We start from the raw sequence: 24,174 nt of genomic DNA, 5'->3' as shown, positions 1-24,174 counted from the left end.
TGTCTAAAAGATAGGGAGTGGAGTCAGCAAAAAATTTATGCTCGGTAACCGTAAACTCAAAAAGGATCGGACAAAGTTCTTTAAGATAGCAGTTTTTTAAGCTGTAATAATTGACAGACCAATGCGGGTTTTTCCTTGGCGGTTCGTTTGTTTTTGTTTTCGTTTTTTCTTTTTTCTTTTTTCTTTTTATTTTCAGTTTTTTGGAAAATTAAAAAAAAAAACATCTTTGATATATTATTTTAATTTTTTTGTTTTTAAAAATAAAAAAAAAAGTTTTGAAAAGTTTTAAAAATTATTGAAAACAGAAAATTTGTGTTTTTAATTTTTTTGAAAAAAATTTGGCACCGTTATCACATCGGCACTGTTTATAAAAATTATAATTAAATCGTTGCAGCGATGTTTTAAATAATATATTAATAAAATAATATTTTTATTATATAAATATTATATATTTATTATATAAATAACATTATATTACTAAGTAATATTGTACTAGTAATCTAATATATTATATTAATAATACAATATTATTTATTTATTAATATAATATTATTTTGTTAATATAAAGATATTATATTTTAATAATATATTAATAATAAATAATACTATTAATATATTATTTATATCATATTAATATATATTATTTATGAATATATTAACTTAATAATATATATTATATTATTAATAAAATATATATAATATAATATAATATTTATTAATATAATATTTATAAATAATATTTTAATTAATAAATAATATATTATTAAATATTATTATATTATTAGTAATAAATAGATTCTAAAAACTTTAACCACTTTCTCTTATGTGTTTTTATTTTCATATTTCTAAAACAAAAACATTTTATTCAAACATGTTTTCAAATTTAATAAATTGAAAATAAAAGAAAAGTAAAATAAAACAAGACAAAATTTTTAAAAACATAAAACACATAACAATACCAAATCACTCCTAATTTAATGCAAACATGCTCCACCATGAATTATCATATTGATGAAATTATGTTACAATTGTTGATCATTTTTTCTTGACCTCCCAGTTGTACAAATAACTAATATTAGAACAAAATTATCGAGTCATGTGAACATCATAGATGCAATGGTAGACTTGATAGGCTGCAAAAATCACAAGCCCCTGGACACCGTTCCAATAACTGGTTCTAAGGTGGAAATTTGAGTTGGAAAGATGAACAAGTAGTCATTGATCAATTGCCATATTCTGCCATTATGAGTGTATGGTTTAAACCAATCATCCCTTTTATGATCATCAGAGATAATTTTTGGAACAATTTTCTTTCTAGACAACAGGAACCTAATTATTGCAACTTGGAATTGGTTTAAACCAATTATCCCCTTTATGATCATCAGAAATACTTTTTTATCATGTTCATTAATTAAGTTTATCAAATAATCGTAAATAATATTTTAAAATTTATTAATTAAATAAATAAACTATGAACATAAAATTTATTCACATTCGATTCATTCTTCATTCATGCTTCGTACATCAGCGCTGGAATATGAGTCGGCCTCATTTTATGTCCACTTTGGAGACATCAAGCTCTTACTCTATCCTTGACTAGGACCAATAGTGGACCACCCGAGCAGACCTTTCTATTATAAAGTTTCCAGGTAATTTTACACGAGGCTCATAATTAGCACTACGCAATATGCAGAAAACAACCAAAACAAGTGAGGTGATGGCTAGGGTTAAAACATTCTTTGCTGCTCCAGACATGAAAGAACAGAGTACAAAGCTGGAAGCCCACTTAACTGGGCTAGATGTTGAAGTAAGTGAAGCAAGTTAGAAATATATTAGGAGTAGCTGTCTTTTCTTGTTGGTAGGGGAAAAAATTGACACTAGCAAATACTCTAGAGGTGCAACTTGGGTCGGCAATCCGAGAACCAACCCAACCCAAGTAGTATGGGCCACTTTGGGTCGGGTAAGAGATCAACACAGGTTGGCAAGAACCTAGAGTTACAATTATGAAATATCAATTGAACAAAAAGGATAGTTAGGCATTTCAGCTTGTTTGTTGCAGTAAGGCCAGATAAATGTTTTAATTCTCAATTAAAGAATACATAACATATTGGATGGAATTCAAAAGTAGGCTAATGAAAGCAAAATAAATATTTTATACCAAAATTTAAACTATGCTACTGAACATTTAATCAGCTGCACTATGGAACTGGCTAATGGTGAAGAAATTACCATGCAAGCAAATCAATTGTATGACCTTAGGTGAAAAATCTGGCAACTGGGCTTATATGAGTTCTTTTCTGCAGCCTGACTGAACTTCTTGGAGGCAAATTCATTTTCTTCTAAGCTAGTCTGGACAAAATATTGTGCCCACCAAGACGAGCTCCTCAATTTAGCCTTCAGAAATCAAGAAATCACTTCGGCATGTCACAATTATTACTATTAGATGATATGGAAAAGACAATCCAATTGAAACCAAAATCTAAGAGACTAAGACTAGTTAAACATCTCAACCTTTTATTACTTATTACATAGAATATGTATATTACAAGTTTAAATGTTTCATAAAAAAGATATTAAGATAACTCAAATTGCAGAAATCAAGCATCATTTAATCCTACTTTCACTCTTAACAAATATAGATACATGGAAACTTTAATTGGTAAAAGGCAACCTATTATGCTATTCAGTAATACAATCGTCAAGGTTGAGAACATTAATCAAAGATCTGCACATTTCCTAATTACTGTTTGGGTACAGAAACAAACATGCCACCACGCATTCCATGTCAAACTACATGGAAATTCAGGAACCCATCTCCACAATTCTACATATTGACCATGCAACAGATAAATGAAAACGCATAGTCCATTTGGTAATGAAGAAAAGGAAAAGAGATGCTCATTAGATTTAGTGTCCCACCTCTCAATAATAATAATAGCCTATATGACTTAAACTTTAACCAAAAAACTGCTTCACACTAGCAGAAAAATTCTACAGGATATGCACCAAAGATTCTTTTAGCATAGTATCCTGTTGATTACAAGTTTCTTTTAGTATCTTCTCTGTGCTAGTTAGAATTAAGAGATCAGATTGATCTCTCTGAACTCAAGTGCCAGAGCAGTACTTTGTTGATTGAGATTCATACTTGAATTCCCTATCCACATTAACAACAATAACAAAAGTAATAGTAAAAGCAAATATGGTGAAAGTCATCCACCCCAAATAATTGGTCAATGAGATGAGATTGGAGTTTTTGTGCGATAATAAATTTTTGTTTTAGGTTGTACATTACATCTTTTTTTCATTCACTTTCCTTTCCAGGCACCATGCTTGGTTTTACGATGGCCAATTGATTGCATATAATTTGAGCAATAACTGCAGCTAAGCACCACTCTTTCTCAGAAAGCCTCAAAACAAATTGTTCCAAAGTTACAGAAATAAAACATCAAAGAACTGGACTGCATAACAACACAAAAAAACTGAAACACTCAATGCCACTCACACCCAAGCAATGAACAAATCATGTCTCTACACACCAGCTTAACCAATCCATCAGCCAAACAATTCTTTCCCTTAGAATATACTGGAATTTGGAAGGGTTTAAACTATTGACGAGATAGTTACGCATTCAAAGTTCGCAAGTCTGCCAACTTACTGTGAAAGTTCTACTTGACAACATTCATTTACAGGCCTATCCAACAACAAAGAATACAGACGGTGTCCATGTTCCTATCGATGATCAAGGCTCAACAATTTATATTAAGAAACAGTAATTAGGGAACATAGTAACAGCCACTTACAGCCCTTCCATATTTGGAAACCTCTGCAGCTTTAGCTTTCCGCTGACCTGGAAAACCTATATTTATAACAATTTGAAAAGTCCTTGGCATGTCAAAAGGCTCAAATTATTTCTTTTTAATCACATGGAGCATATTAGCTACAGAAACACTGCTATAAAAGCTTAATGCATTTTTTTACAACACAGACAGGTCTATTAAAAGATGAACACGAAGAAGAAGATGGCCATGATGACATAAATATAGCATATAAGGAGTTAACGTTGGCAGTGGATCTAAACAAAGAATCAATCAGAAGTCCACCAATAGAAAAAAAAAAAGGCTAAATTTGGCAAAATAAAAAAGTTAAGTGGTTTAAACCATCGGCAAGCAAGCATAGATTATGACTTGTAAGTTCGGGAATCAAAATAAACTTGGGTTGCTTTTACCTGTAAATACTACAACTCCATCAGCAGATACCCTTGCAAAATCAGGAAGTGTCTTGTTGAGATATCTTGGAGACAAGTAATCTAATGCATCTGAAACAATTACAAGATGGAACGACTTCAGCCGGTATGGAAGAGGAAATTTGATGTCAGACACACGCACAACACCATTTCGCACTAGTCCCTTGCAGTTAGTATCAGCATTCTCAACACCCCAAGCTTCAGTTTCGTCCTCTTTTAACTAATTCAAAACCACTGAACAAGTATCACGACCAACATGCAAAACTTTATGCATGCTATCACCATATGCTTTCTTTAAAACGGAAATCGCTCGTTGAACCTCAAATGTGCAGGAAAAGTCATCTGCACATGACCATCAAATCCCATTTTAAAACTAAAGGTCACTTCTTACATAACAGTATATCAACAGGCATAAGGATACAAACCCATCTTTATAAAGCATCAACAAACACATTCAAGACGCGGACTTTCTTTATATGCAAATTCAAGCAAAAAAAAAAAAAAATTTACCTTCAACACGGGTTAACAGGTTCCTTTATGCCTCCGGATCGACCTATTGCAGGAAAAATTATTCTGATCTGATATGATCAACTTGGAAATATAAAAGTTCATGATGGATCATTTATTACAGATTAAGTAATTAATCAATGTTTAATTAATAAGTCTAATCAGAAAAGCAAACCTGAGCCGCTATGATAATACGTTACAATAAGAAATACGCCCTGACAAATTAAAAAAGTAAAAATAAAAATTCAAATAAAAGGACAAAATTTGTAGAAACATGAACAAATAAACAAAAAAAGAGTACCAGGACAATTAGAAGAACGGAGAAAAGGAGGAGAGCGAGATTTGGAATGCGAAAAGAGAGCAGCTCCGCCGCCGGCGTCTCCATATCGTCTAGAGGAATTCACTGGCCTCCTCGACATGCCTACGAATTTTTATTACCCAGAGACAGATTGAATGATGTGTATTATTGTGCGAGAAGAGGGAGAATCGGATCTCAGTTTTATTTTTAAATTAATTTTAATAAAAGAAAAAAAGAGAAAAGCTTTGGGGTTAATCGGCGCGTTCATGTCGGCCGTGACATCCAACGGTCACAAAAATGAAGCCTTTATAGTCTCTTTGGCCCAATGTCGGCCTGATTTTAAGCCCTTAACTTAAAAGGCCTCGTCTACGAAGAATCAATCGAGTTCTAGAACTCTATTGCTTATTTATTTATTACTGCAAATTCAGGTTTTAAGAGGATCAAATTCAAAGGCGGTGAAAAGAAATAGATTGAAGTCGATTGTGAAACCCTACCCGTGCTATTAGCGTTTGGATTGAAATTGAATTGAAGCAAACGGATTGTTGAAATTTCGATATTCGGAAATTGAGGAATCAAAAGCAATGGGAGGCGATGATGCTGATAGGGCTTATAAAGAGAAAGAGGACGACCCCAAACTTTGGGGAATTTTCCTCTTTGGTTTAATCGGCGCCACTGCGACAACTTTCGCTGTAAGTTCTCCTATTTCGTTTTTTAAAGTTTCAACCTTTTCCATATTTTAATTGATCGTTTAAATTTTTAATAAGCTGCACTGTTAGGTTTTTTTTTTTTTTTTTACTTTGATTTCTTGGCCTTCAATAAAATTTAAGAATAAAGTTTTTTTTTTTTTTTTGGAATGGAAACTAATGGTGTTAGATTTTCTTTCAAGAAAAAGTTAGTCTTGGTGGGAGCAGCTATTTGTTAGAATTTCCCTTTTGATTGTAGTTGCAATATGGCAGGTTAGTCAGCTAAGGAGGTCTATTGATTGGATATATACTCAGGGATACAGAAAAGAAGTTCTTTCCTAATTCAGCTAACCGTAATTCCATGTGTAGTTGAATTATGAACTAGTTGAGGGAAAATCTTTCCTTATAATACTTCATCGTTAATATCTTCATTGTTTTCTTAGAAGGGAATGGTGGAAGGAAATATACTTTTTTTTTCTTAGAAATTTTCAGTTGTTTTCTATGAGGGTGCTGATTGAATTGCTTTCGTAACTAAAATTTAGACTCGTGGCTGGTGGTTTTGCTGAAAATATACTGTTAATAGGATGATATGAATTTTTCTAAAGCAAAGATGAAATGGGTTTAAGGAGGAAGATTCACTTCTGTGGTGTATTTGAAATCAAAATTATTGCCTTGATACTGATAGTGCTATCATAATGTGATAAAAGTGATGAAGGTCATGAAAACATTTTATCAAGCATGAGTACCTTTGTTTTCCTGTGCTGATATTTTTAGATTTTAAGAATATGGTTGAGATGTATTGTGTTTGACCGCTGCCTTGTTGAATATTTGTACCAATCTAATATGTTTTCTGATATCTTATAGATTAACTTCGATATCACAATCAAGTATTACGCACAACTAAATTTGTCCATTTATGCCTCAAACAGTTGAATATGCCATTTCTTATTTCTCTTTTATGAATTCGTCAATCTGATCTTGTGTGTACTTGCGCCATGAAAGTTAGCCAGGTCACAATCATCATGGAAAGGAGGTTCTTTTCGAACATCCATTCAGGAGGAAGCATGGAAATGGTATAATCGTAGAATGCAAGAAGAGTATGAGGAAGAAATGGAGAGAGTGGTAAGTTTTGGGTTATGTTATGTTATTCTCTTTATTTTACTATCATATTACTTCGTACAGGTCTTGCAACATGGTTTCCAAAGTGTTAAATTAGATTGTTTTAAATTGTGAATTGTTATAGGCAGTTATATAAGATCTTTGAAGGATTAATAAGTCATAATGTGTAGTATTTAATGATGGTGAAAACTTGTGTCTTGGGAATTTTTGAATCTCTAGGAGATGTAACCCAGCCTCATGTAGCTATTTGTGCCATCATTCCCGTGGAAGTTATCTGTAATGATATTTTTCAGAAATTCTTTTACATTGGTACAGAAAGAATGTGAGTAAGATGGACAGCAAGTCTTATGTGCAATTATCATTTCCTTCTTTTAAAAGCCGATCACATCACTTTGTTCAGGACTTCGTATTCCTAGCAATTTCAAAAGCTAGAACCCACCACCAGCTTCAGCCCTGCACATTTTGCTTACTCTTTCCGTACACCATTATGATACCGTCATATTATTAATTAATTTCTGCTTCTCGTTGTAGGAGCGAATAAAGCGCATGCAAAGTGTGTTCAACAGGGAGAGAAACAAATACAAAAGGAGCTATGAGAGTTGGAAGGAAAATGGTCCTGGTGCTTATCATCAGCACTTCCAGCGAGATGATTGGTATTGGAAGGCAGATGCATCATACAGAGATCAACGAACCAATCACAGGCAACCTCAAAGAGATAGTGCAAGCTATCCATTATCACATCACTACTCAGTTTTAGGTCTTGACAGGTAATACTGCTGTAACACAGGGTTAATAAATGCTCTTCCATCCTATTGTTGCCAGTATAGCCAAGAGCTTAACTTAGTATTCGGCAATGATAATTGACATTTTTTACTTCGTTTTCTCCACAGGTCCAGAACGGAACCATATACAGAAGATGAGATTAAGGTATACTGAATTTTCTTTAAAATGCTTTTACATTGCTGCTGTTGTTTGGAGGGATGGCTTGTTTTTCATTTTGTTAAAGTGATTCTTCATTTTGATATAATACTTATGTTTGTGATTATGCTATTGGCTATATATCATGACATTGCTGGTACATCCTGATCAAAAGTTGACTTTCTATGAATTTATTCCTATATTAGATAACTGATTAGTGAAACCAAACCTATGCTTGTCTTAGACAGTTCATTCCTCAATCTTCTCAAGGTAGACAGGTTACAAATTTTTGTTAATGTTCATCAAATCACCATCTTGCTTTATTAACAATATTTTCGCAGACTAGGAGGTCTTAAAAATCACAAACTTGTTCATGTAATACTCTGGGATACGGGCTCGCACTAACCAAGTCATCTGCTTCTTTTCTGTATTACAGTGTGACTAACTACATTCTGTTAACAGCCATGTCATTTTCCAACAGATGAAACACTCCTGCAAAACCCATGTTGGAAATACTATTCATTTAAGAGTTAGTTTATTGCAATGTGTGCTGGTCTACGTCGTTATTTCTTTCTTGATGTATAGTTGATTAACGTTTAATGCTTACTTGTTTTATATGGTTCATGGATGCATATATCAATCAAAGACATTAATTAGAAAAACTAGGATCACTATGGTTTCTTCTTGTTACTGGATTACATGTCCTGCCTGTGATGATAAATGGATTATGTTGTCTGTCTGCAGACGGCATTCAGGACCAAGGCAAAACAATTCCATCCGGATCAGAACCAGGATAATAAAGGTCAGACTGTTCGACAGTTAATACTAAAATCTTCTAATCCTAACAGCATTGCTTTGGATTGTTTATTCAAACTTTGTTCCCTGTGCTTTATTTCAGAAGTTGCAGAGGCAAAATTTAAGGATTTAATGACCTCCTACGAGGCCATAAAGCAAGAAAGGAAGAACATGAAGGCATAAAAATCTGATCAATCCTGCATAAAGTTGGGGAAGTGAAGAGCAATAATAGGGATGTAGAATATTGAAAGCCCTATACTTCTACCTCTATGGTTAGAGAGTGGACATAGATCAAAATTTTCTTTCTGGAATCAACTGAGTTTATACTGACGTTGTATATCTAGGCTTTTAGTGGAAGATGAATAACGAATTTTTTTTTTCTATGCATGCATAATGCAAGGGGGTGGTAATGTATTTTTTAGGCATGATACCATGCTTTAACAGTCCTCATTCCAATTTATTGAATGATGTAGAGAAAAATAATGATTTGGCTCGTTACTCATCTCTTAGCTTATATGACTTAATAATAATAATAGCAGCCTATATGACTTAAACTTTAAACAAAAAACTGCTTCACACTAGCAGAAAAATTCCACAGGATATGCACCAAAGCTTCTTTTAGCATAGTATCCTGTCGATTATAAGTTTCTTTTAGCATCTTCTCTGTGCTAGTTAGAATTAAGAGAACAGATCGATCTCTCTGAACTCAAGTGCCAGAGCAGTACTTTGATGATTGAGATTCATACTTGAATTCGCTATCCACAATCACAACAATAACAAAAGTAATAGTGAAAACAAATATGGTGAAAGTCATCCACCCCAAATAATTGGTCAATGAGACGAGATTGGAGTTTTTGTGCGATAATAAATTTTTCTTTTAGGTTGTGCATTTCATCTTTTTTTCATTCACTTTCCTTTCCAGGCAGTATGCTTGGTTTTACAATGGCCAATTGATTACATATAATTTGAGCAATAACTGCAGCTAAGCACCACTCTTTCTCAGAAAGCCTCAAAACAAATTGTTCCAAAGTTACAGAAATAAAACATCAAAGAACTGGACTGCATAACAACACAAAGAAACTACTGAAACACTCAATGCCACTCACACCCAAGCAATGAACAAATCATGTCTCCTTACACCAGCTTAACCAACCCATCAGCCAAACAATTCTTTCCCTTAGAATATAATGGAATTTGAAAGGCTTTAAACAGTTTAAACTATTGACTAGATAGTTTGTGTTCAAAGTTCCCAAGTCTGCCAACTTACTATGAAAATTCTACCTGACAACATTAATTTACAGGCCTATCCAACAAAAAAGGATACAGACGGTGTCCATGTTCCTAACGATGATCAAGGCTTAACAATTTATATTAAGAAACAGTAATTAAGGAACATACTTACAGCCACTTACCGCCCTTCCATATTTGGAAACCTCTGCAGCTTTAGCTTTCCGCTGACCTGGAAAACTGAAAACCTATATTTATAACAATCAGAAAAGTCCTTGACATGTCAAAAGGCTCAAATTATTTCTTTGTAATCACATAGAGCATATTAGCTACAGAAACACTGCTATAAAAGCTTAATGCATTTTTTTACAACACAGACAGGTTTATTAAAAGATGAACACAAAGAAGAAGATGGCCATGATGACATAAATATAGCATATAAGGAGTTAAGGTTGGCAGTAGATCTAAACAAAGAATCAATCAGAAGTCCACCAATAGAAAAAAATGGCTAAATTTGGCAAAATAAAAAAGTGGTTTAAACCATCAGCAAGCAAACATAGATTATGACTTGTAAGTTCGGGAATCAAAATAAACTTAAGTTGCTTTTACCTGTAAATAGTACAACTCCATCAGCAGATACTCTTGCAAAATCAGGAATTGTCTTGTTGAGATATCTTGGAGACAACTAATCTAATGCATCTCAAACAATTACAAGAGGGAACGACTTCGGCCGGTATGGAAGAGGAAATTTGATAGTCCTTTGCAGGTAGTATCAGCATCCTCAATGTCATACGGCTCCACTCCCCAAGCTTCAGTTTCGTCCTCTTTTAACAAATTCAAAACCACTGAACAAGTATCACGACCAACATGCAAAACTTTATGCATACTATCACCAAATGATTTCTTTAAAACGGGAATCGCTCGTTGAACCTCAAATGTGCAGGAAAAGTCACCTGCACATGAACATAAAATCCCATTTTAAAACTAAAGGTCACTTCTTACGTAACAGTATATCAACAGGCATAAGGATACAAACCCATCTTTATAAAGCATCAACAAACACATTCAAGACGCGCACTTTCTTTATATGCAAATTCAAGCAAAAAAATATATATATTTTACCTTCAACTCGGGTAACAGGTTCCTTTATGCCTCCGGATCGACCTATTGCAGGAAAAATTATTCTAATCTGATATGATCAACTTGGAAATATAAAAGTTCATGATGGATCATTTATTACAAGTTAAGTAGTTAATCAATGTTTAATTAACGAGCTTAATCAGAAAAGCAAACCTGAGCCGCTATGATAATACGCTACAATAAGAAATACGCCCTGACAAATTAAAAAAATAAAAATAAAAATTCAAATAAAAGGACAAAATTTGTAGAAACATGAACAAATAAACAAAAAAAGAGTACCAGGACAATGAGAAGAATGGAGAGAAAAGGAGGAGAGCGAGATTTGGAATGCGAAAAGAGAGCAGCTCCGCCGCCGGCGTCTCCTTATCGTCTGGAGGAATTCAGTGGCCTCCTCGACATGCCTACAAATTTTTATTACCCAGAGACAGAGATTGAATGATATGCATTATTGTGCGAGACGAGGCAGAATCGGACTCGGTTTTATTTTTAAATTAATTTTAATAAAAGAAAAAACGAGAAAAGCTTTGGGGGTAAAAGGCGCGTTCATGTCGGCTGTGACATCCAACGGTTATAAAAATGAAGCCTTTATAGTCTCTTTGGCCCAATATCGGCCTGATTTTAAGCCCTTAATTTAAAAGGCCTCGTCTACGAATAATCAGTCGAGTTTTAGAACTCTATTGTTTATTTATTTGTTAGTGCAAATTCAGGTTTTAAGAGGATCAAATTCAAAGGCGGTGAAAAGAAATAGATTGAAGTCGATGATGAAACACTACCTGTGCTATTAGGGTTTGGATTGAAATTGAATTGAAGCAAACGGATTGTTCAAATTTCGATATTCGGAAATTGGGGAATCAAAAGCAATGGGAGGCGAAGATGTTGACAGGGATAAGAGTAAGCAATGGTTGTCTCCAAATAGGGCTTATAAAGAGAAAGAGGACGACCCCAAACTTTGGGGAATTTTCCTCTTTGGCTTAATTTGCGCGACTGCGACCACTTTCGCTGTAAGTTCTCCCATTTCGTTTTTTAAAGTTTCAACCTTCTCCATATTTTAATTGATCGTTTAAATTTTTAATAAGCTGCACTGTTAGGGTTTTTTTTTTTTTTTTTACTTTGATTTCTTGGCCTTAAATAAAACTTAAGAATAAAGTTTTTTTTTTTTTTTTTGAGGAATGGAAACTAATGGTGTTAGATTTTCTTTCAAGAATAAGTTAGTCTTGGTGGGAGCAGCTATTTGTTAGAATTTCCCTTTTGATTGTAGTTGCAATATGGCAGGTTAGTCAGCTAAGGAGGTCTATTGATTGGATATATACTCAGGGATACAGAAAAGAAGTTCTTTCCTAATTCAGCTAACCGTAATTCCATGTATAGTTGAATTATGAACTAGTTGAGGGAAAATCTTTCCTTATAATAATACTTCATCGTAAGTATCTTCATTGTTTTCTTAAAAGGGAATGGTGGGAGGAAATACACTTTTTTTTTCTTAGAAATTTTCAGTTGTTTTCTATGAGGGTGCTGATTGAATTGCTTTCGTAACTAAAATTTAGACTCGTGGCTGGTGGTTTTGCTGAAAATATACTGTTAATAGGATGATATGAATTTTTCTAAAGCAAAGATGAAATGGGTTTAAAGAGGAAGATTCACTTCTTTGGTGTTTTTGAAATCAAAATTATTACCTGGATACTGAGAGTGCTGTCATTATGTGCTAAAAGTTATGAAGGTCATGAAAACATTTTATCAAGCATGAGTACCATTGTTTTCTTGTGCTGATATTTTTAGATTTTAAGAATATGGTTGAGATGTATTATGTTTGACTGCTGCCTTGTTGAATATTTGTATCAATCTATTATGTTTTCTGATATCTTATAGATTAACTTAGATATCACAATCAAGTATTACACACAACTAAATTTGTCCATTTATGCCTCAAACAGTTGAATATGCCATTTCTTATTTCTCTTTTATGTATTCGTCAATCTGATCTTGTGTGTACTTGCACCATGAAAGTTAGCCAGGTCACAATCATCATGGAAAGGAGGTTCTTTTCGAACATCCTTTCAGGAGGAAGCATGGAGAAGGTATAATCGTAGAATGCAAGAAGAGTATGAGGAAGAAATGGAGAGAGTAGTAAGTTTTTGGTTATGTTATATTATTCTCTTTATTTTACTATCATATTCCTTCATACAGGTCTTGCAACATAGTTTCCAAAGTGTTAAATTAGGTTGTTTTAAATTGTGAATTGTTATAGGCAGTTGTATATGATCTTTGAAGGATTAATAAGTCATAATGTGTAGTATTTAATGATGGTGAAAACTTGTGTCTTGGGTATTTTTGAATCTCTAGGAGATGTAACCCAGCCTCATGTAGCTATTTTGTGCCATCATTCCCATGGAAGTTACCTGTAATGATATTTTTCAGAAATTTTTTTGTGATTTGGTACATGGTACAGAAAGAATGTGAGTCAGATGAACGGCAAGTCTTATGTGCAATTATCATTTTCTTCTTTTAAAAGCTGATCACATCACTTTGTTCAGGACTTCGTATACCTAGCAATTTCAAAAGTTGGGGCTGGGGGCCAGCTACCACCCACCACGGAGCTTCAGCCCTGCTCATTTTGATTACTCTCTCCGTACACCATTATGATACCATCATATTATTAATTAGTTTCTGCTTCTCATTGTAGGAGCGAATAAGGCGCATGCAAAGTGTGTTCAACAGGGAGAGAAATAAATACAAAAGGAGCTATGAGAGTTGGAAGGAAAATGGTACCGGTGCTTATCATCAGCATTTCCAGCGAGATGATTGGTATTGGAATGCAGAAACATCATACAGAGATCAAAGAACCAATTACAGGCAATCTCAAAGAGATAGTGCAAGCTATCCATTATCACATCACTACTCAGTTTTAGGTCTTGACAGGTAACACTGCTGTAACACTGGGTTTATAAATGCTCTTCCATCCTATTCTTGCCAGTATAGCCAAGAGCTCAACTTAGTATTCAGCAATGATAATTGACATTTTTTACTTCGTTTTCTCCACAGGTCCAGAACAGAACCATATACAGAAGATGAGATTAAGGTATACTGAATTTTCTTTAAAATTCTTTTACACTGCTGCTGTTGTTTTGAGGAATAGCTCGTTTTTCATTTCTTAAAGTGATACTTCATTTTGATATAAGATTTATGTTGGTGATTATGCTATTGGCTATATATCATGACATTTCTGGTACATCCTGATCAAAAGTTGACTTGCTATGACTTTATTCCTATATTAGGTTAACTGATTAGTGAAACCAAACCTATGCTTGTCTTAGACCGTTCATTCCTCAATCTTCTCAAGGTAGACAGATTACAAATTTTTGTTAATGTTCATCAAATCACCATCTTGCTTTATTAACAATATTTTCGCAGACTAGGAGGTCTGAAAGTCTAAGTTTGTGGATGCTTGTGTGTAAGCATAATAATCACAAACTTGTTCATGTAGTACTCTGGGATACGTGCTTGCATTAACTAAGTCATCTGCTTCTTTGCTATATTACAGTGTGACTAACTACATTCTGTTAACAGCCATGTCATTTTCCAACAGATGAAACACTCCTGCAAAACCCATGTTGGAAATACTATTCATTTAAGAGTTAGTTTATTGCAATGTGTGCTGGCCTACGACGTTATTTCTTTCTTGATGTATAGTTGATTAACGTTTAATGCTTACTTGTTTTATATGGTTCATGGACGCAATCAATCAAAGACATTAATTAGAAAAACTAGGATCACTATGGTTTCTTCTTGTTACTGGATTACATGTCCTGCCTGTGATGATAAATGGATTATGTTGTCTGTCTGCAGACGGCATTCAGGACGAAGGCAAAACAATTCCATCCGGATCAGAACCAGGATAATAAAGGTCAGACGTATTTGACAGTTAATACTAAAATCTTCTAATCCTAACAGCATTGCTTTGGATTGTTTATTCAAACTTTGTTCCCTGTGCTTTATTTCAGAAGTTGCAGAGGCTAAATTTAAGGAGGTAATGACCTCCTACGAGGCCATAAAGCAAGAAAGGAAGAACATGAAGGCATAAAAACCTGATCAATCCTACATAAAGTTGGGAAGTGAAGAGCAATAATAGGGATGTAGAATATAGAAAGCCCTACACTTCTCCATGGTTAGAGAGTGGACATAGATCAAAATTTTCTTTCTGGAATCAACTGAATTTATACTGACGTTGTATATCTAGGCTTTTAGTGGGAGATGAATAATGAAATTTTTTTTTTTCTATGCATGCATAATGCAAGGGGGTGGTAATGTATTTTTTAGGCATGATACCATGCTTTGACAGCCCTCATTCCAATTTCTTGAATGATGTAGAGAAAAATAATGATTTTGCTCGCTACTAATCTCTTGGTTTATTACAATTGGCCATGCTTTTACAATCTTAATTCTATGAACAAAGACAATTTTTTTTTCTTTTTCCTCGAACCAATATTCTTCAAATAACATATGGTTGAGGTAATGAAAACTCCAATTAGAGATTTCCATTTTAAATATAAGTTTGATGATAGACGAGAAAAAACCCTCAAGGCTTCAATGTTCGATTCAAGATTTTGTTTTCGTCTACAAGTATTCATTCCACCATTTTGGAAAAGGTTATATACTTCCATCTCAGTTTTTTTTTTTTTTTTTTTTTTTTTGAGAAATAAGGGATGGCGGGAAGGGAGTAAAATCTTATGGACAGATTAAAGACTAAGGTCCTTAGTATTTGCCTTCCCCCACAACATTGAAAAGGGGGAAGATAAAGGAGATTACAAACTAGTTTGTCGAGAAGAAAGCTAAATTCTTTCCATATTTCGGTTCTTCGAATCTGGATCTACTTAAAAGGAGGAGCTCTGTAATATGCAGGAACTGTAGCCAGGCAAAACATTTGCCTAACTCCTTCTGCCTTCATAATGGGGAAGAAGATTCCTGATGCACCCTGGAAAAAGCAGAACACAATGTTTTATTAGTAAATAAAATATTAATAGAGACTGATGTGAAATATAATAAGTTAATATTATATAGCCAAATAACAGAAGTAAAGAAAATGGCAGGGATCGGATCCACACCGAGACCAATCTAGCTCCAATCCAGATTCGGTTAGGCGAAGGGAACGGCAATAGCAAACGACCTGCACCATATATTGCAACAGCGAAGAAATGAAGAACCAAGCTCAAGGGGCGACGGTTCAAACCGGAAAGCAAAGAGATAGGTCCTGTTGAGAATACACCACGAAGGCTTAGATAATCGAAGCAAGCTTGACGCATTTCCTTCCTTGCTTGATCAGGTGAAGCACAGAACACCTTGTACAAGGCAACTGCCAAGGTATTGATGGTGGATGCCACAGGCTGTAAAATGTAACATTAGAATGAGTTCACTGCAGTAATATGAAATTATACCATTGAAACAAAGAAAGTTTAGTTTGTGATTAGAGAATCTCAGTACATCAATATAGGTAGCAAATGGAAATGAGCTTACTAATATAGTTTACCTTACGCAGGGTGTAGAATGATTCGAGATATTTGCAGAGGGTAAGTGCATCATTGAGGTCACGCAGAGGCCTAAGTAGATCTCGGAGGACAACAATATCAGATAAAAATTTTTAAAACATAAAACACATAACAATACCAAACCACTCCTAATTTAATGCAAACATGCTCCACCATGAATTATCATATTGATGAAATTATGTTACAATTGTTGATCATTTTTTCTTGACCTCCCAGTTGTACAAATAACTAATATTAGAACAAAATTATCGAGTCATGTGAACATCATAGATGCAATGGTAGACTTGATAGGCTGCAAAAATCACAAGCCCCTGGACACCGTTCCAATAACTGGTTCTAAGGTGGAATTTGAGTTGGAACGATGAACAAGTAGTCATTAATCAATTGCCATATTCTGCCATTATGAGTGCATGGTTTAAACCAATCATCCCTTTTATGATCATCAGAGATAATTTTTGGAACAATTTTCTTTCTAGACAACAGGAACCTAATTATTGCAACTTGGAATTGGTTTAAACCAATCATCAGAAATACTTTTTTATCATGTTCATTAATTAAGTTTATCAAATAATCATAAATAATATTTTAAAATTTATTAATTAAATAAATAAACTATGAACATAAAATTTATTCACATTCGATTCATTCATGCTTCGAACATCAGTGCTGGAATATGAGTCGGCCTCATTTTATGTCCACTTTGGAGACATCAAGCTCTTACTCTATCCTTGACTAAGACCAATAGTGGACCACCCGAGCAGACCTTTCTACCATAAAGTTTCCAGGTAACTTTACACGAGGCTCATAATTAGCACTACGCAGTATGCAGAAAACAACCAAAACAAGTGAGGTGATGGCCAGGGTTAAAACATTCTTTGCTTCTCCAGACACGAAAGAACAGAGTACAAAGCTGGAAGCCCACTTAACTGGGCTAGATGTTGAAGTAAGTGAAGCAAGTTAGAAATATATTAGGAGTAGCTGTCTTTTCTTGTTGGTAGGGGAAAAAATTGACACCAGTAAATACTCTAGAGGTGCAACCTGGGTCGGCAAATCCGAGAACCAACCCAACCCAAGTAGTATGGGCCACTTTGGGTCGGGTAAGAGATCAACACATGTTGGCAACAACCTGGAGTTGCAATTATGAAATATCAATTGAACAAAAAGGATAGTTAGGCATTTCAGCTTGTTTGTTGCAGTAAGGCCAGATAAATGTTTTAATTCTCAATTAAAGAATACATAATATATTGGATGGAATTCAAAAGGAGGCTAATGAAAGCAAAATAAATATTTTATACCAAAATTTAAACTATGCTACTGAACATTTAATCAGCTGCACTATGGAACTGGCTAATGGTGAAGAAATTACTATGCAAGCAAATCAATTGTATGACCTTAGGTGAAAAATCTGGCAACTGGGCTAATATGAGTTCTTTTCTGCAGCCTGACTGAACTTCTTGGAGGCAAATTCATTTTCTTCTAAGCTAGTCTGGACAAAATATTGTGCCCACCAAGACGAGCTCCTCAATTTAGCCTTCAGAAATCAAGAAATCACTTCGGCATGTCACATTTATTACTATTAGATGATATGGAAAAGACAATCCAATTGATACCAAAATCTAAGAAACTAAGACTAGTTAAACATCTCAACCTTTTATTACTTATTACATAGAATATGTATATTACAAGTTTAAATGTTTCATAAAAAAGATATTAAGATAACTCAAATTGCAGAAATCAAGCATCATTTAATCCTACTTTCACTCTTAACAAATATAGATACATGGAAACTTTAATTGGTAACCTATTACGCTATTCAGTAATACAATCATCAAGGTTGAGAAACAAACATGCCAGCATGCATTCCATGTCAAACTACATGGAAATCCAGGAACCCATCTTCACAATTCTACATATTGACCATGCAACAGATAAATGAAAATGCATAGTCCATACGGTAATGAAGGAAAGGAAAAGAGATGCTCATTAGATTTAGTGTCCCACCTCTCAAAAATAATAGCCTATACGACTTGAACTTTAAACAAAAAACTGCTTCAAACTGGCAGAAAAATTCTACTAGATATGCACCAAAGCTTCTTTTAGCATAGTATCCTGTTGATTATAAGTTTCTTTTAGCATCTTCTCTGTGCTAGTTAGAATTAAGAGAACAGAATGATCTCTCTGAGCTCAAGTGCCAGAGCAGTATTTTGTTGATTGAGATTCATACTTGAATTCTCTATCCACATTCACAACAATAACAAAAGTAATAGTAAAAACAAATATGGTGAAAGTCATCCAACCCAAATAATTGGTCAATGAGACAAGATTGGAGTTTTTGTGCGATAATAAATTTTTGTTTTAGGTTGTACGTTGCATCTTTTTTTCATTCACTTTCCTATCCAGGCAGTATGCTTGGTTTTACAATGGCCAATTGATTACATATAATTTAAGCAATAACTGCAGCTAAGCACCATTCTTTCTCAGAAAGCCTCAAAACAAATTGTTCCAAAGTTACAGAAATAAAACATCGAAGAACTGGACTGCATAACAACACAAATAAACTGAAACACTCAATGCCACTCACACCCAAGCAATGAACAAATCATGTCTCTCTACACCAGCTTAACCAACCCATCAGCCAAACAATTCTTTCCCTTAGAATATACTGGAATTTGAAAGGCTTTAAACTATTGACTAGATAGTTTATGCGTTCAAAGTTCCCAAGTCTGCCAACTTATTATGAAAGTTCTACTTGACAACATTCATTTACAGGCCTATCCAACAAAAAAGGATACAGACGGTGTCCATGTTCCTAATGATGATCAAGACTTAACAATTTATATTAAGAGACAGTAATTAAGGAACATAGTAACAGCCACTTACCGCCCTTCCATATTTGGACACTCCTGCAGCTTTAGCTTTCCACTGACCTGGAAAACCGAAAACCTATATTTATAACAATCAGAAAAGTCCTTGACATGTCAAAAGGCACATATTATTTCTTTGCAATCACATAGAGCATATTAGCTACAGAAACACTGCTATAAAAGCTTAATGCATTTTTTTACAACACAGACAGGTCTATTAAAAGATGAACACAAAGAAGAAGATGGCCATGATGACATAAATCTAGCATATAAGGAGTTAAGGTTGGCAGTAGATCTAAACAAAGAATCAATCTGAAGTCCACCAATAGAAAAAAAATGGCTAAATTTGGCAAAATAATAAAGTAAGTGGTTTAAACCATCGGCAAGCAAACATAGATTATGACTTGTAAGTTCGGGAATCAAAATAAACTTAAGTTGCTTTTACCTGTAAATACTAAAACTCCATCAGCAGATACCCTTGCAAAATCAGGAAGCGTCTTGTTGAGATATCTTGGAGACAACTAATCTAATGCATCTGAAACAATAACAAGAGGGAACGACTTCGGCCGGTATGTAAGAGGAAATTTGATGTCAGACACACGCACAACACCATTTCGCACTAGTCCTTTGCAGTTAGTATCAGCATCCTCAATGTCATACGGCTCCACACCGAAGCTTCAGTTTCGTCCTCTTTTAACAAATTCAAAACCACCGAACAAGTATCACGACCAACATGCAAAACTTTATGCATGCTATCAACATATGCTTTCTTTAAAACGGGAATCGCTCGTTGAACCGCAAATCTGCAGGAAAAGTCACCTGCACATGAACATCAAATCCCATTTTAAAACTAAAGGTCACTTCTTACATAACAGTATATCAACAGGCATTTATAAAGCATCAACAAACACATTCAAGACGCACAATTTCTTCATATGCAAATTTAAGCAAAAAAAAAAAAAAAAATTACCTTCAACTCGGGTAACAGGTTCCTTTATGCCTCCGGATCGACCTATTGCAGGAAAAATTATTCTAATCTGATATGATCAACTTGGAAATATAAAAGTTCATGATGGATCATTTATTACAGGTTAAGTAATTAATCAACGTTTAATTAACGAACTTAATCAGAAAAGCAAACCTGAGCCGCTATGATAATACGCTACAATAAGCAATACGCCTTGACAAATTAAAAAATAAATAAAAATTCAAATAAAAGGACAAAATTTGTAGAAACATGAACAAATAAACAAAAAAAGAGTACCAGGACAATGAGAAGAATGGAGAGAAAAGGAGGACAGCGAGATTTGGAATGCGAAAAGAGAGCAGCTCCGCCGCCGGCGTCTCCATATCGTCTAGAGGAATTCACTGGCCTCCTCGACATGCCTACAAATTTTTATTACCCAGAGACAGAGATTGAATGATGTGCATTATTGTGCGAGAAGAGGCAGAATCGGATCTCAGTTTTATTTTTAAATTAATTTTAATAAAAAAAAAGGGAAAAACTTTGGGGGTAAAAGGCGCGTTCATGTCGCCCGTGACATCCAACGGTTATAAAAATGAAGCGTTTATAGTCTCTTTGGCCCAATATCGGCCTGATTTTAAGCTCTTAACTTAAAAGGCCTCGTCTACGAAGAATCAATCGAGTTTTAGAACTCTATTGTTTATTTGTTTATTACTGCAAATTCAGGTTTTAACGGGATCAAATTCAAAGGCGGTGAACAGCAATATATTGAAGTCGATGATGAAACCCTACCCGTGCTATTAGCCTTTGGATTGAAATTGAATTGAAGCAAACGGATTGTTGAAATTTCGATATTCGGAAATTGGGGAATCAAAAGCTATGGGAGTTTAAGATGTTGACAGGGATAAGAGTAAGCTACGGTTGCCTTCAAATAGGGCTTATAAAGAGAAAGAGGACGAACCCAAACTGTGGGGAATTTTCCTCTTTGGCTTAATTGCCGCCACTTCGAAGTGCGAACACTTGCGCTGTAAGTTCTCCTATTCCGTTTTTTAAAGTTTCAACCTTTTCCATTTTTTAATTGATCGTTTAAATTTTTAATAAGCTGCACTGTTAGGGGTTTTTTTTTTTTTTTTTTTTTTTTTACTTTGATTTCTTGGCCTTAAATAAAACTTAAGATTTTTTTTTTTTTTTTTGAGGAATGGAAACTAATGGTGTTAGATTTTCTTTCAAGAATAAGTTAGTCTTGGTGGGAGCAGCTATTTGTTAGAATTTCCCTTTTGGTTGTAGTTGCAATATGGCAGGTTAGTCAGCTAAGGAGTTCTATTGATTGGATATATACTCAGGTATACAGAAAAGACGTTCTTTCCTAATTCAGCTAACCGTAATTCCATGTATAGTTGAATTATGAACTAGTTGAGGGAAAATCTCTCCTTATAATACTTCATCGTTAGTATCTTCATTGTTTTCTTAAAAGGGAATGGTGGAAGGAAATATACTTTTTTTTTCTTAGAAATTTTCTATCAGGTTGCTGATTGAATTGCTTTCGTAACTGCAATTTAGACTTGTGGCTGGTGTTTTTGCTGAAAACATGCTGTTAATAGGAAGCAAAGATGAAATGGGTTTAAAGAGGAAGATTCACTTCTATGGTGTATTTGAAATCAAATTATTGCCTGGATACTGAGAGTGCTGTCATAATGTGCTAAAAGTGATGAAGGTCCTGAAAACATTTTATCAAGCATGAGTACCTTTGTTTTTCTGTGCTGATATTTTTAGATTTTAAGAATATGGTTGAGATGTATTATGTTTGGCCTCTGCCTTGTTGAATATTTGTATCAATCTATTATGTTTTCTAATATCTTATAGATTAACTTAGATATCACAATCAAGTATTACGCACAACGAGATTTGTCCATTTATGCCTCAAACAGTTGAATATGCCATTTCTTATTTCTCTTTTATGTATTCGTCAATCTGATCTTTTGTGTACTTGCACCATGAAAGTTAGCCAGGTCGCAATCATCATGGAAAGGTGGTTCTTTAAGAACATCCCTTCGGGAGGAAGCATGGAGAAGGTATAATCGTAGAATGCAAGAAGAGTATGAGGAAGAAATGAAGAGGGTGATAAGTTTATTATACGAGGAAGAAATGAAGAGAGTGGTAAGTTTTTGGTTATGTTAAATTGTTCTCTTTATTTTACTGTCATATTACTTTGTACAGGTCTTGCAGCATGGTTTCCAAAGTGTTAAATTAGGTTGTTTTAAATTGTGAATTGTTATAGGCAGTTATATATGATCTTTGAGGGATTAATAAGTCATAATGTGTAGTATTTAATGGTGAAAACTTGTGTCTTGGGAATTTTTAAATCTCTAGGAGATGTAACCCAGCCTCATGTAGCTATTTTGTGCCATCATTCCCGTGGAAGTTATCTGTAACGATATTTTTCGGAAATTTTTTTACATTGGTGCAGAAAGAATGTGAGTCAGATGGACGGTAAGTCTTATGTGCAATTATCATTTTCTTCTTTTAAAAGATGAGCACATCACTCTGTTCAGGACTTCCTATTCCTAGCAATTTCAAAAGCCAGCACCCACCACCAGCTTCAGCCCTGCTCATTTTGCTTACTCTCTCGATACACCATTATGATACCATCATATTATTAATTAATTTCTGCTTCTCATTGTAGTAGCGAATAACGTGCAGGAAAAGTGTGTTCAACAGGGAGAGAAACAAATACAAAAGGAGCAATGAGAGTTGGAAGGAAAATGGTCCTGGTGCTTATCATCAGCACTTCCAGCGAGATGATTGGTATTGGAAGGCAAACGCATCATACAGAGACCAAAGAACCAATTACAGGCAATCTCCAAGAGATAGTGCAAGCTATCCATTATCACATCACTACTCAGTTTTAGGTCTTGACAGGTAAAACTGCTGTAACACGGGGTTGATAAATGCTCTTCCATCCTATTGTTGCCAGTATAGCCAAGAGCTTAACTTAGTATTCGGCAATGAAAATTGACATTTTTTACTTCATTTTCTCCACTGGTTCAGAACAGAACCATATACAGAAGATGAGATTAAGGTATACTGAGTTGTCTTTAAAATGCTTTTACACTGCTGCTGTTGTTTTGAGGGATAGCTGGTTTTTCATTTGTTGTCTGTCTGCAGACGGCATTCAGGACTAAGGCAAAACAATTCCATCCAAATCAGGACCAGGATAATAAAGGTCAGACGTATTTGACAGTTAATACTAAAATCTTCTAATCCTAACAGCATTGCTTTGGATTGTTTATTCAAACTTTGTTCCCTGTGCTTTATTTCAGAAGTTGCGGAGGCAAAATTTAAAGAGGTAATAACCTCCTACGAGGCCAAAAAGCAAGAAAGGAAGAACATGAAGGCATAAAAACCTGATCAATCCAACATAGAGTTGGGGAAGTGAAGAGCAATAATAGGGATGTAGAATATTGAAAGCCCTATACTTCTACCTCTATGGTTAGAGAGTGGACATAGATCAAAATTTCTTTCTGGAATCAACTGAGTTTATACTGACGTTGTATATCTAGGCTTTAAGCGGGAGATGAATAATGAATTTTTTTTTTTCTATGCATGCATAATGCAAGGGGGTGGTAATGTATTTTTTAGGCATGATACCATGCTTTTAAAACCTTCATTCCAATTTCTTGAATGATGTAGAGAAAAATGATGATTTTGCTCGTTACTCATCTCTTGGTTTATTGCAATTGGCCATGCCTTTACAGTCTTAATTCCGTGAACTAAGACAAATTTTTTTTCCTTTTTTTCGAACCAAAGTTCTTCAAATAACATATGGTAGAGGTAATAAAAACTCCAATTACAGATTTCCACTTTAATATAAGTTTG

General features: G+C 34.4%; 3 protein-coding genes and 3 pseudogenes across 7 annotated transcripts; 3 read left to right on the top strand and 3 right to left on the bottom strand.

Moving 5' to 3' along the window:
* Positions 1-1,978: 1,978 nt before the first annotated feature.
* LOC149519565 (putative pectin methylesterase CGR2) lies at positions 1,979-5,169 on the bottom strand (annotated as a pseudogene). The gene is made up of 6 exons (XR_016340842.1): positions 5,052-5,169; positions 4,923-4,965; positions 4,754-4,789; positions 4,226-4,585; positions 3,801-3,856; positions 1,979-2,394 (listed from the first exon to the last, which is right to left on the bottom strand). The product of XR_016340842.1 is annotated as a putative pectin methylesterase CGR2 (transcript).
* A 432-nt stretch (positions 5,170-5,601) lies between these two features.
* Positions 5,602-9,061, top strand: LOC111279968 (uncharacterized). Of its 2 annotated transcripts, XM_089758210.1 has the most exons (7): positions 5,630-5,737; positions 6,005-6,061; positions 6,734-6,853; positions 7,382-7,617; positions 7,741-7,777; positions 8,513-8,570; positions 8,667-9,061. In XM_089758210.1, exons 1-7 carry the CDS (start codon positions 5,630-5,632, stop codon positions 8,744-8,746), a joined length of 696 nt encoding a protein of 231 aa, XP_089614336.1. In that variant the 3' UTR covers positions 8,747-9,061. The 2 variants fall into 2 exon arrangements, with proteins under 2 accessions (XP_022722832.2, XP_089614336.1); XM_022867097.2 differs by lacking the exon at positions 6,005-6,061 and having other exon boundaries at positions 5,602-5,737.
* Positions 9,062-9,540: 479 nt separating this feature from the next.
* LOC111280028 (putative pectin methylesterase CGR2) lies at positions 9,541-11,509 on the bottom strand (annotated as a pseudogene). The gene is made up of 4 exons (XR_016340841.1): positions 11,210-11,509; positions 11,084-11,123; positions 10,913-10,954; positions 9,541-10,743 (listed from the first exon to the last, which is right to left on the bottom strand). The product of XR_016340841.1 is annotated as a putative pectin methylesterase CGR2 (transcript).
* Positions 11,510-11,592: 83 nt separating this feature from the next.
* On the top strand, positions 11,593-15,320 carry LOC111279880 (uncharacterized). Its single transcript, XM_022866975.2, has 6 exons — positions 11,593-11,931; positions 12,935-13,054; positions 13,611-13,846; positions 13,970-14,006; positions 14,774-14,831; positions 14,929-15,320. The coding sequence occupies exons 1-6, from the start codon at positions 11,791-11,793 to the stop codon at positions 15,006-15,008; spliced, it is 672 nt and encodes a 223-aa protein (XP_022722710.2). The 5' UTR covers positions 11,593-11,790; the 3' UTR covers positions 15,009-15,320.
* Positions 15,321-17,638: 2,318 nt separating this feature from the next.
* LOC111299640 (putative pectin methylesterase CGR2) lies at positions 17,639-20,864 on the bottom strand (annotated as a pseudogene). Its single transcript, XR_016335860.1, has 6 exons — positions 20,841-20,864; positions 20,599-20,689; positions 20,305-20,346; positions 19,780-20,153; positions 19,351-19,397; positions 17,639-18,579 (listed from the first exon to the last, which is right to left on the bottom strand). The product of XR_016335860.1 is annotated as a putative pectin methylesterase CGR2 (transcript).
* On the top strand, positions 20,863-24,113 carry LOC111299631 (uncharacterized). Its single transcript, XM_089757732.1, has 12 exons — positions 20,863-20,907; positions 21,025-21,092; positions 21,201-21,342; positions 21,586-21,599; positions 21,859-21,946; positions 22,300-22,455; positions 22,516-22,562; positions 22,766-22,772; positions 22,985-23,217; positions 23,347-23,377; positions 23,464-23,521; positions 23,619-24,113. The coding sequence occupies exons 1-12, from the start codon at positions 20,863-20,865 to the stop codon at positions 23,696-23,698; spliced, it is 969 nt and encodes a 322-aa protein (XP_089613858.1). The 3' UTR covers positions 23,699-24,113.
* The last annotated feature ends 61 nt before the right edge of the window (positions 24,114-24,174 follow it).

The sequence above is a fragment of the Durio zibethinus genome, chromosome 3 (assembly GCF_047325235.1).
Source record: "Durio zibethinus cultivar Kanyao isolate XHJ-2024 chromosome 3, ASM4732523v1, whole genome shotgun sequence".
Taxonomy (NCBI): Eukaryota; Viridiplantae; Streptophyta; class Magnoliopsida; order Malvales; family Malvaceae; genus Durio; species Durio zibethinus.
Note: the sequence above shows the minus strand (reverse complement) of the source record. Positions and strands in the feature narration are given on the sequence as shown.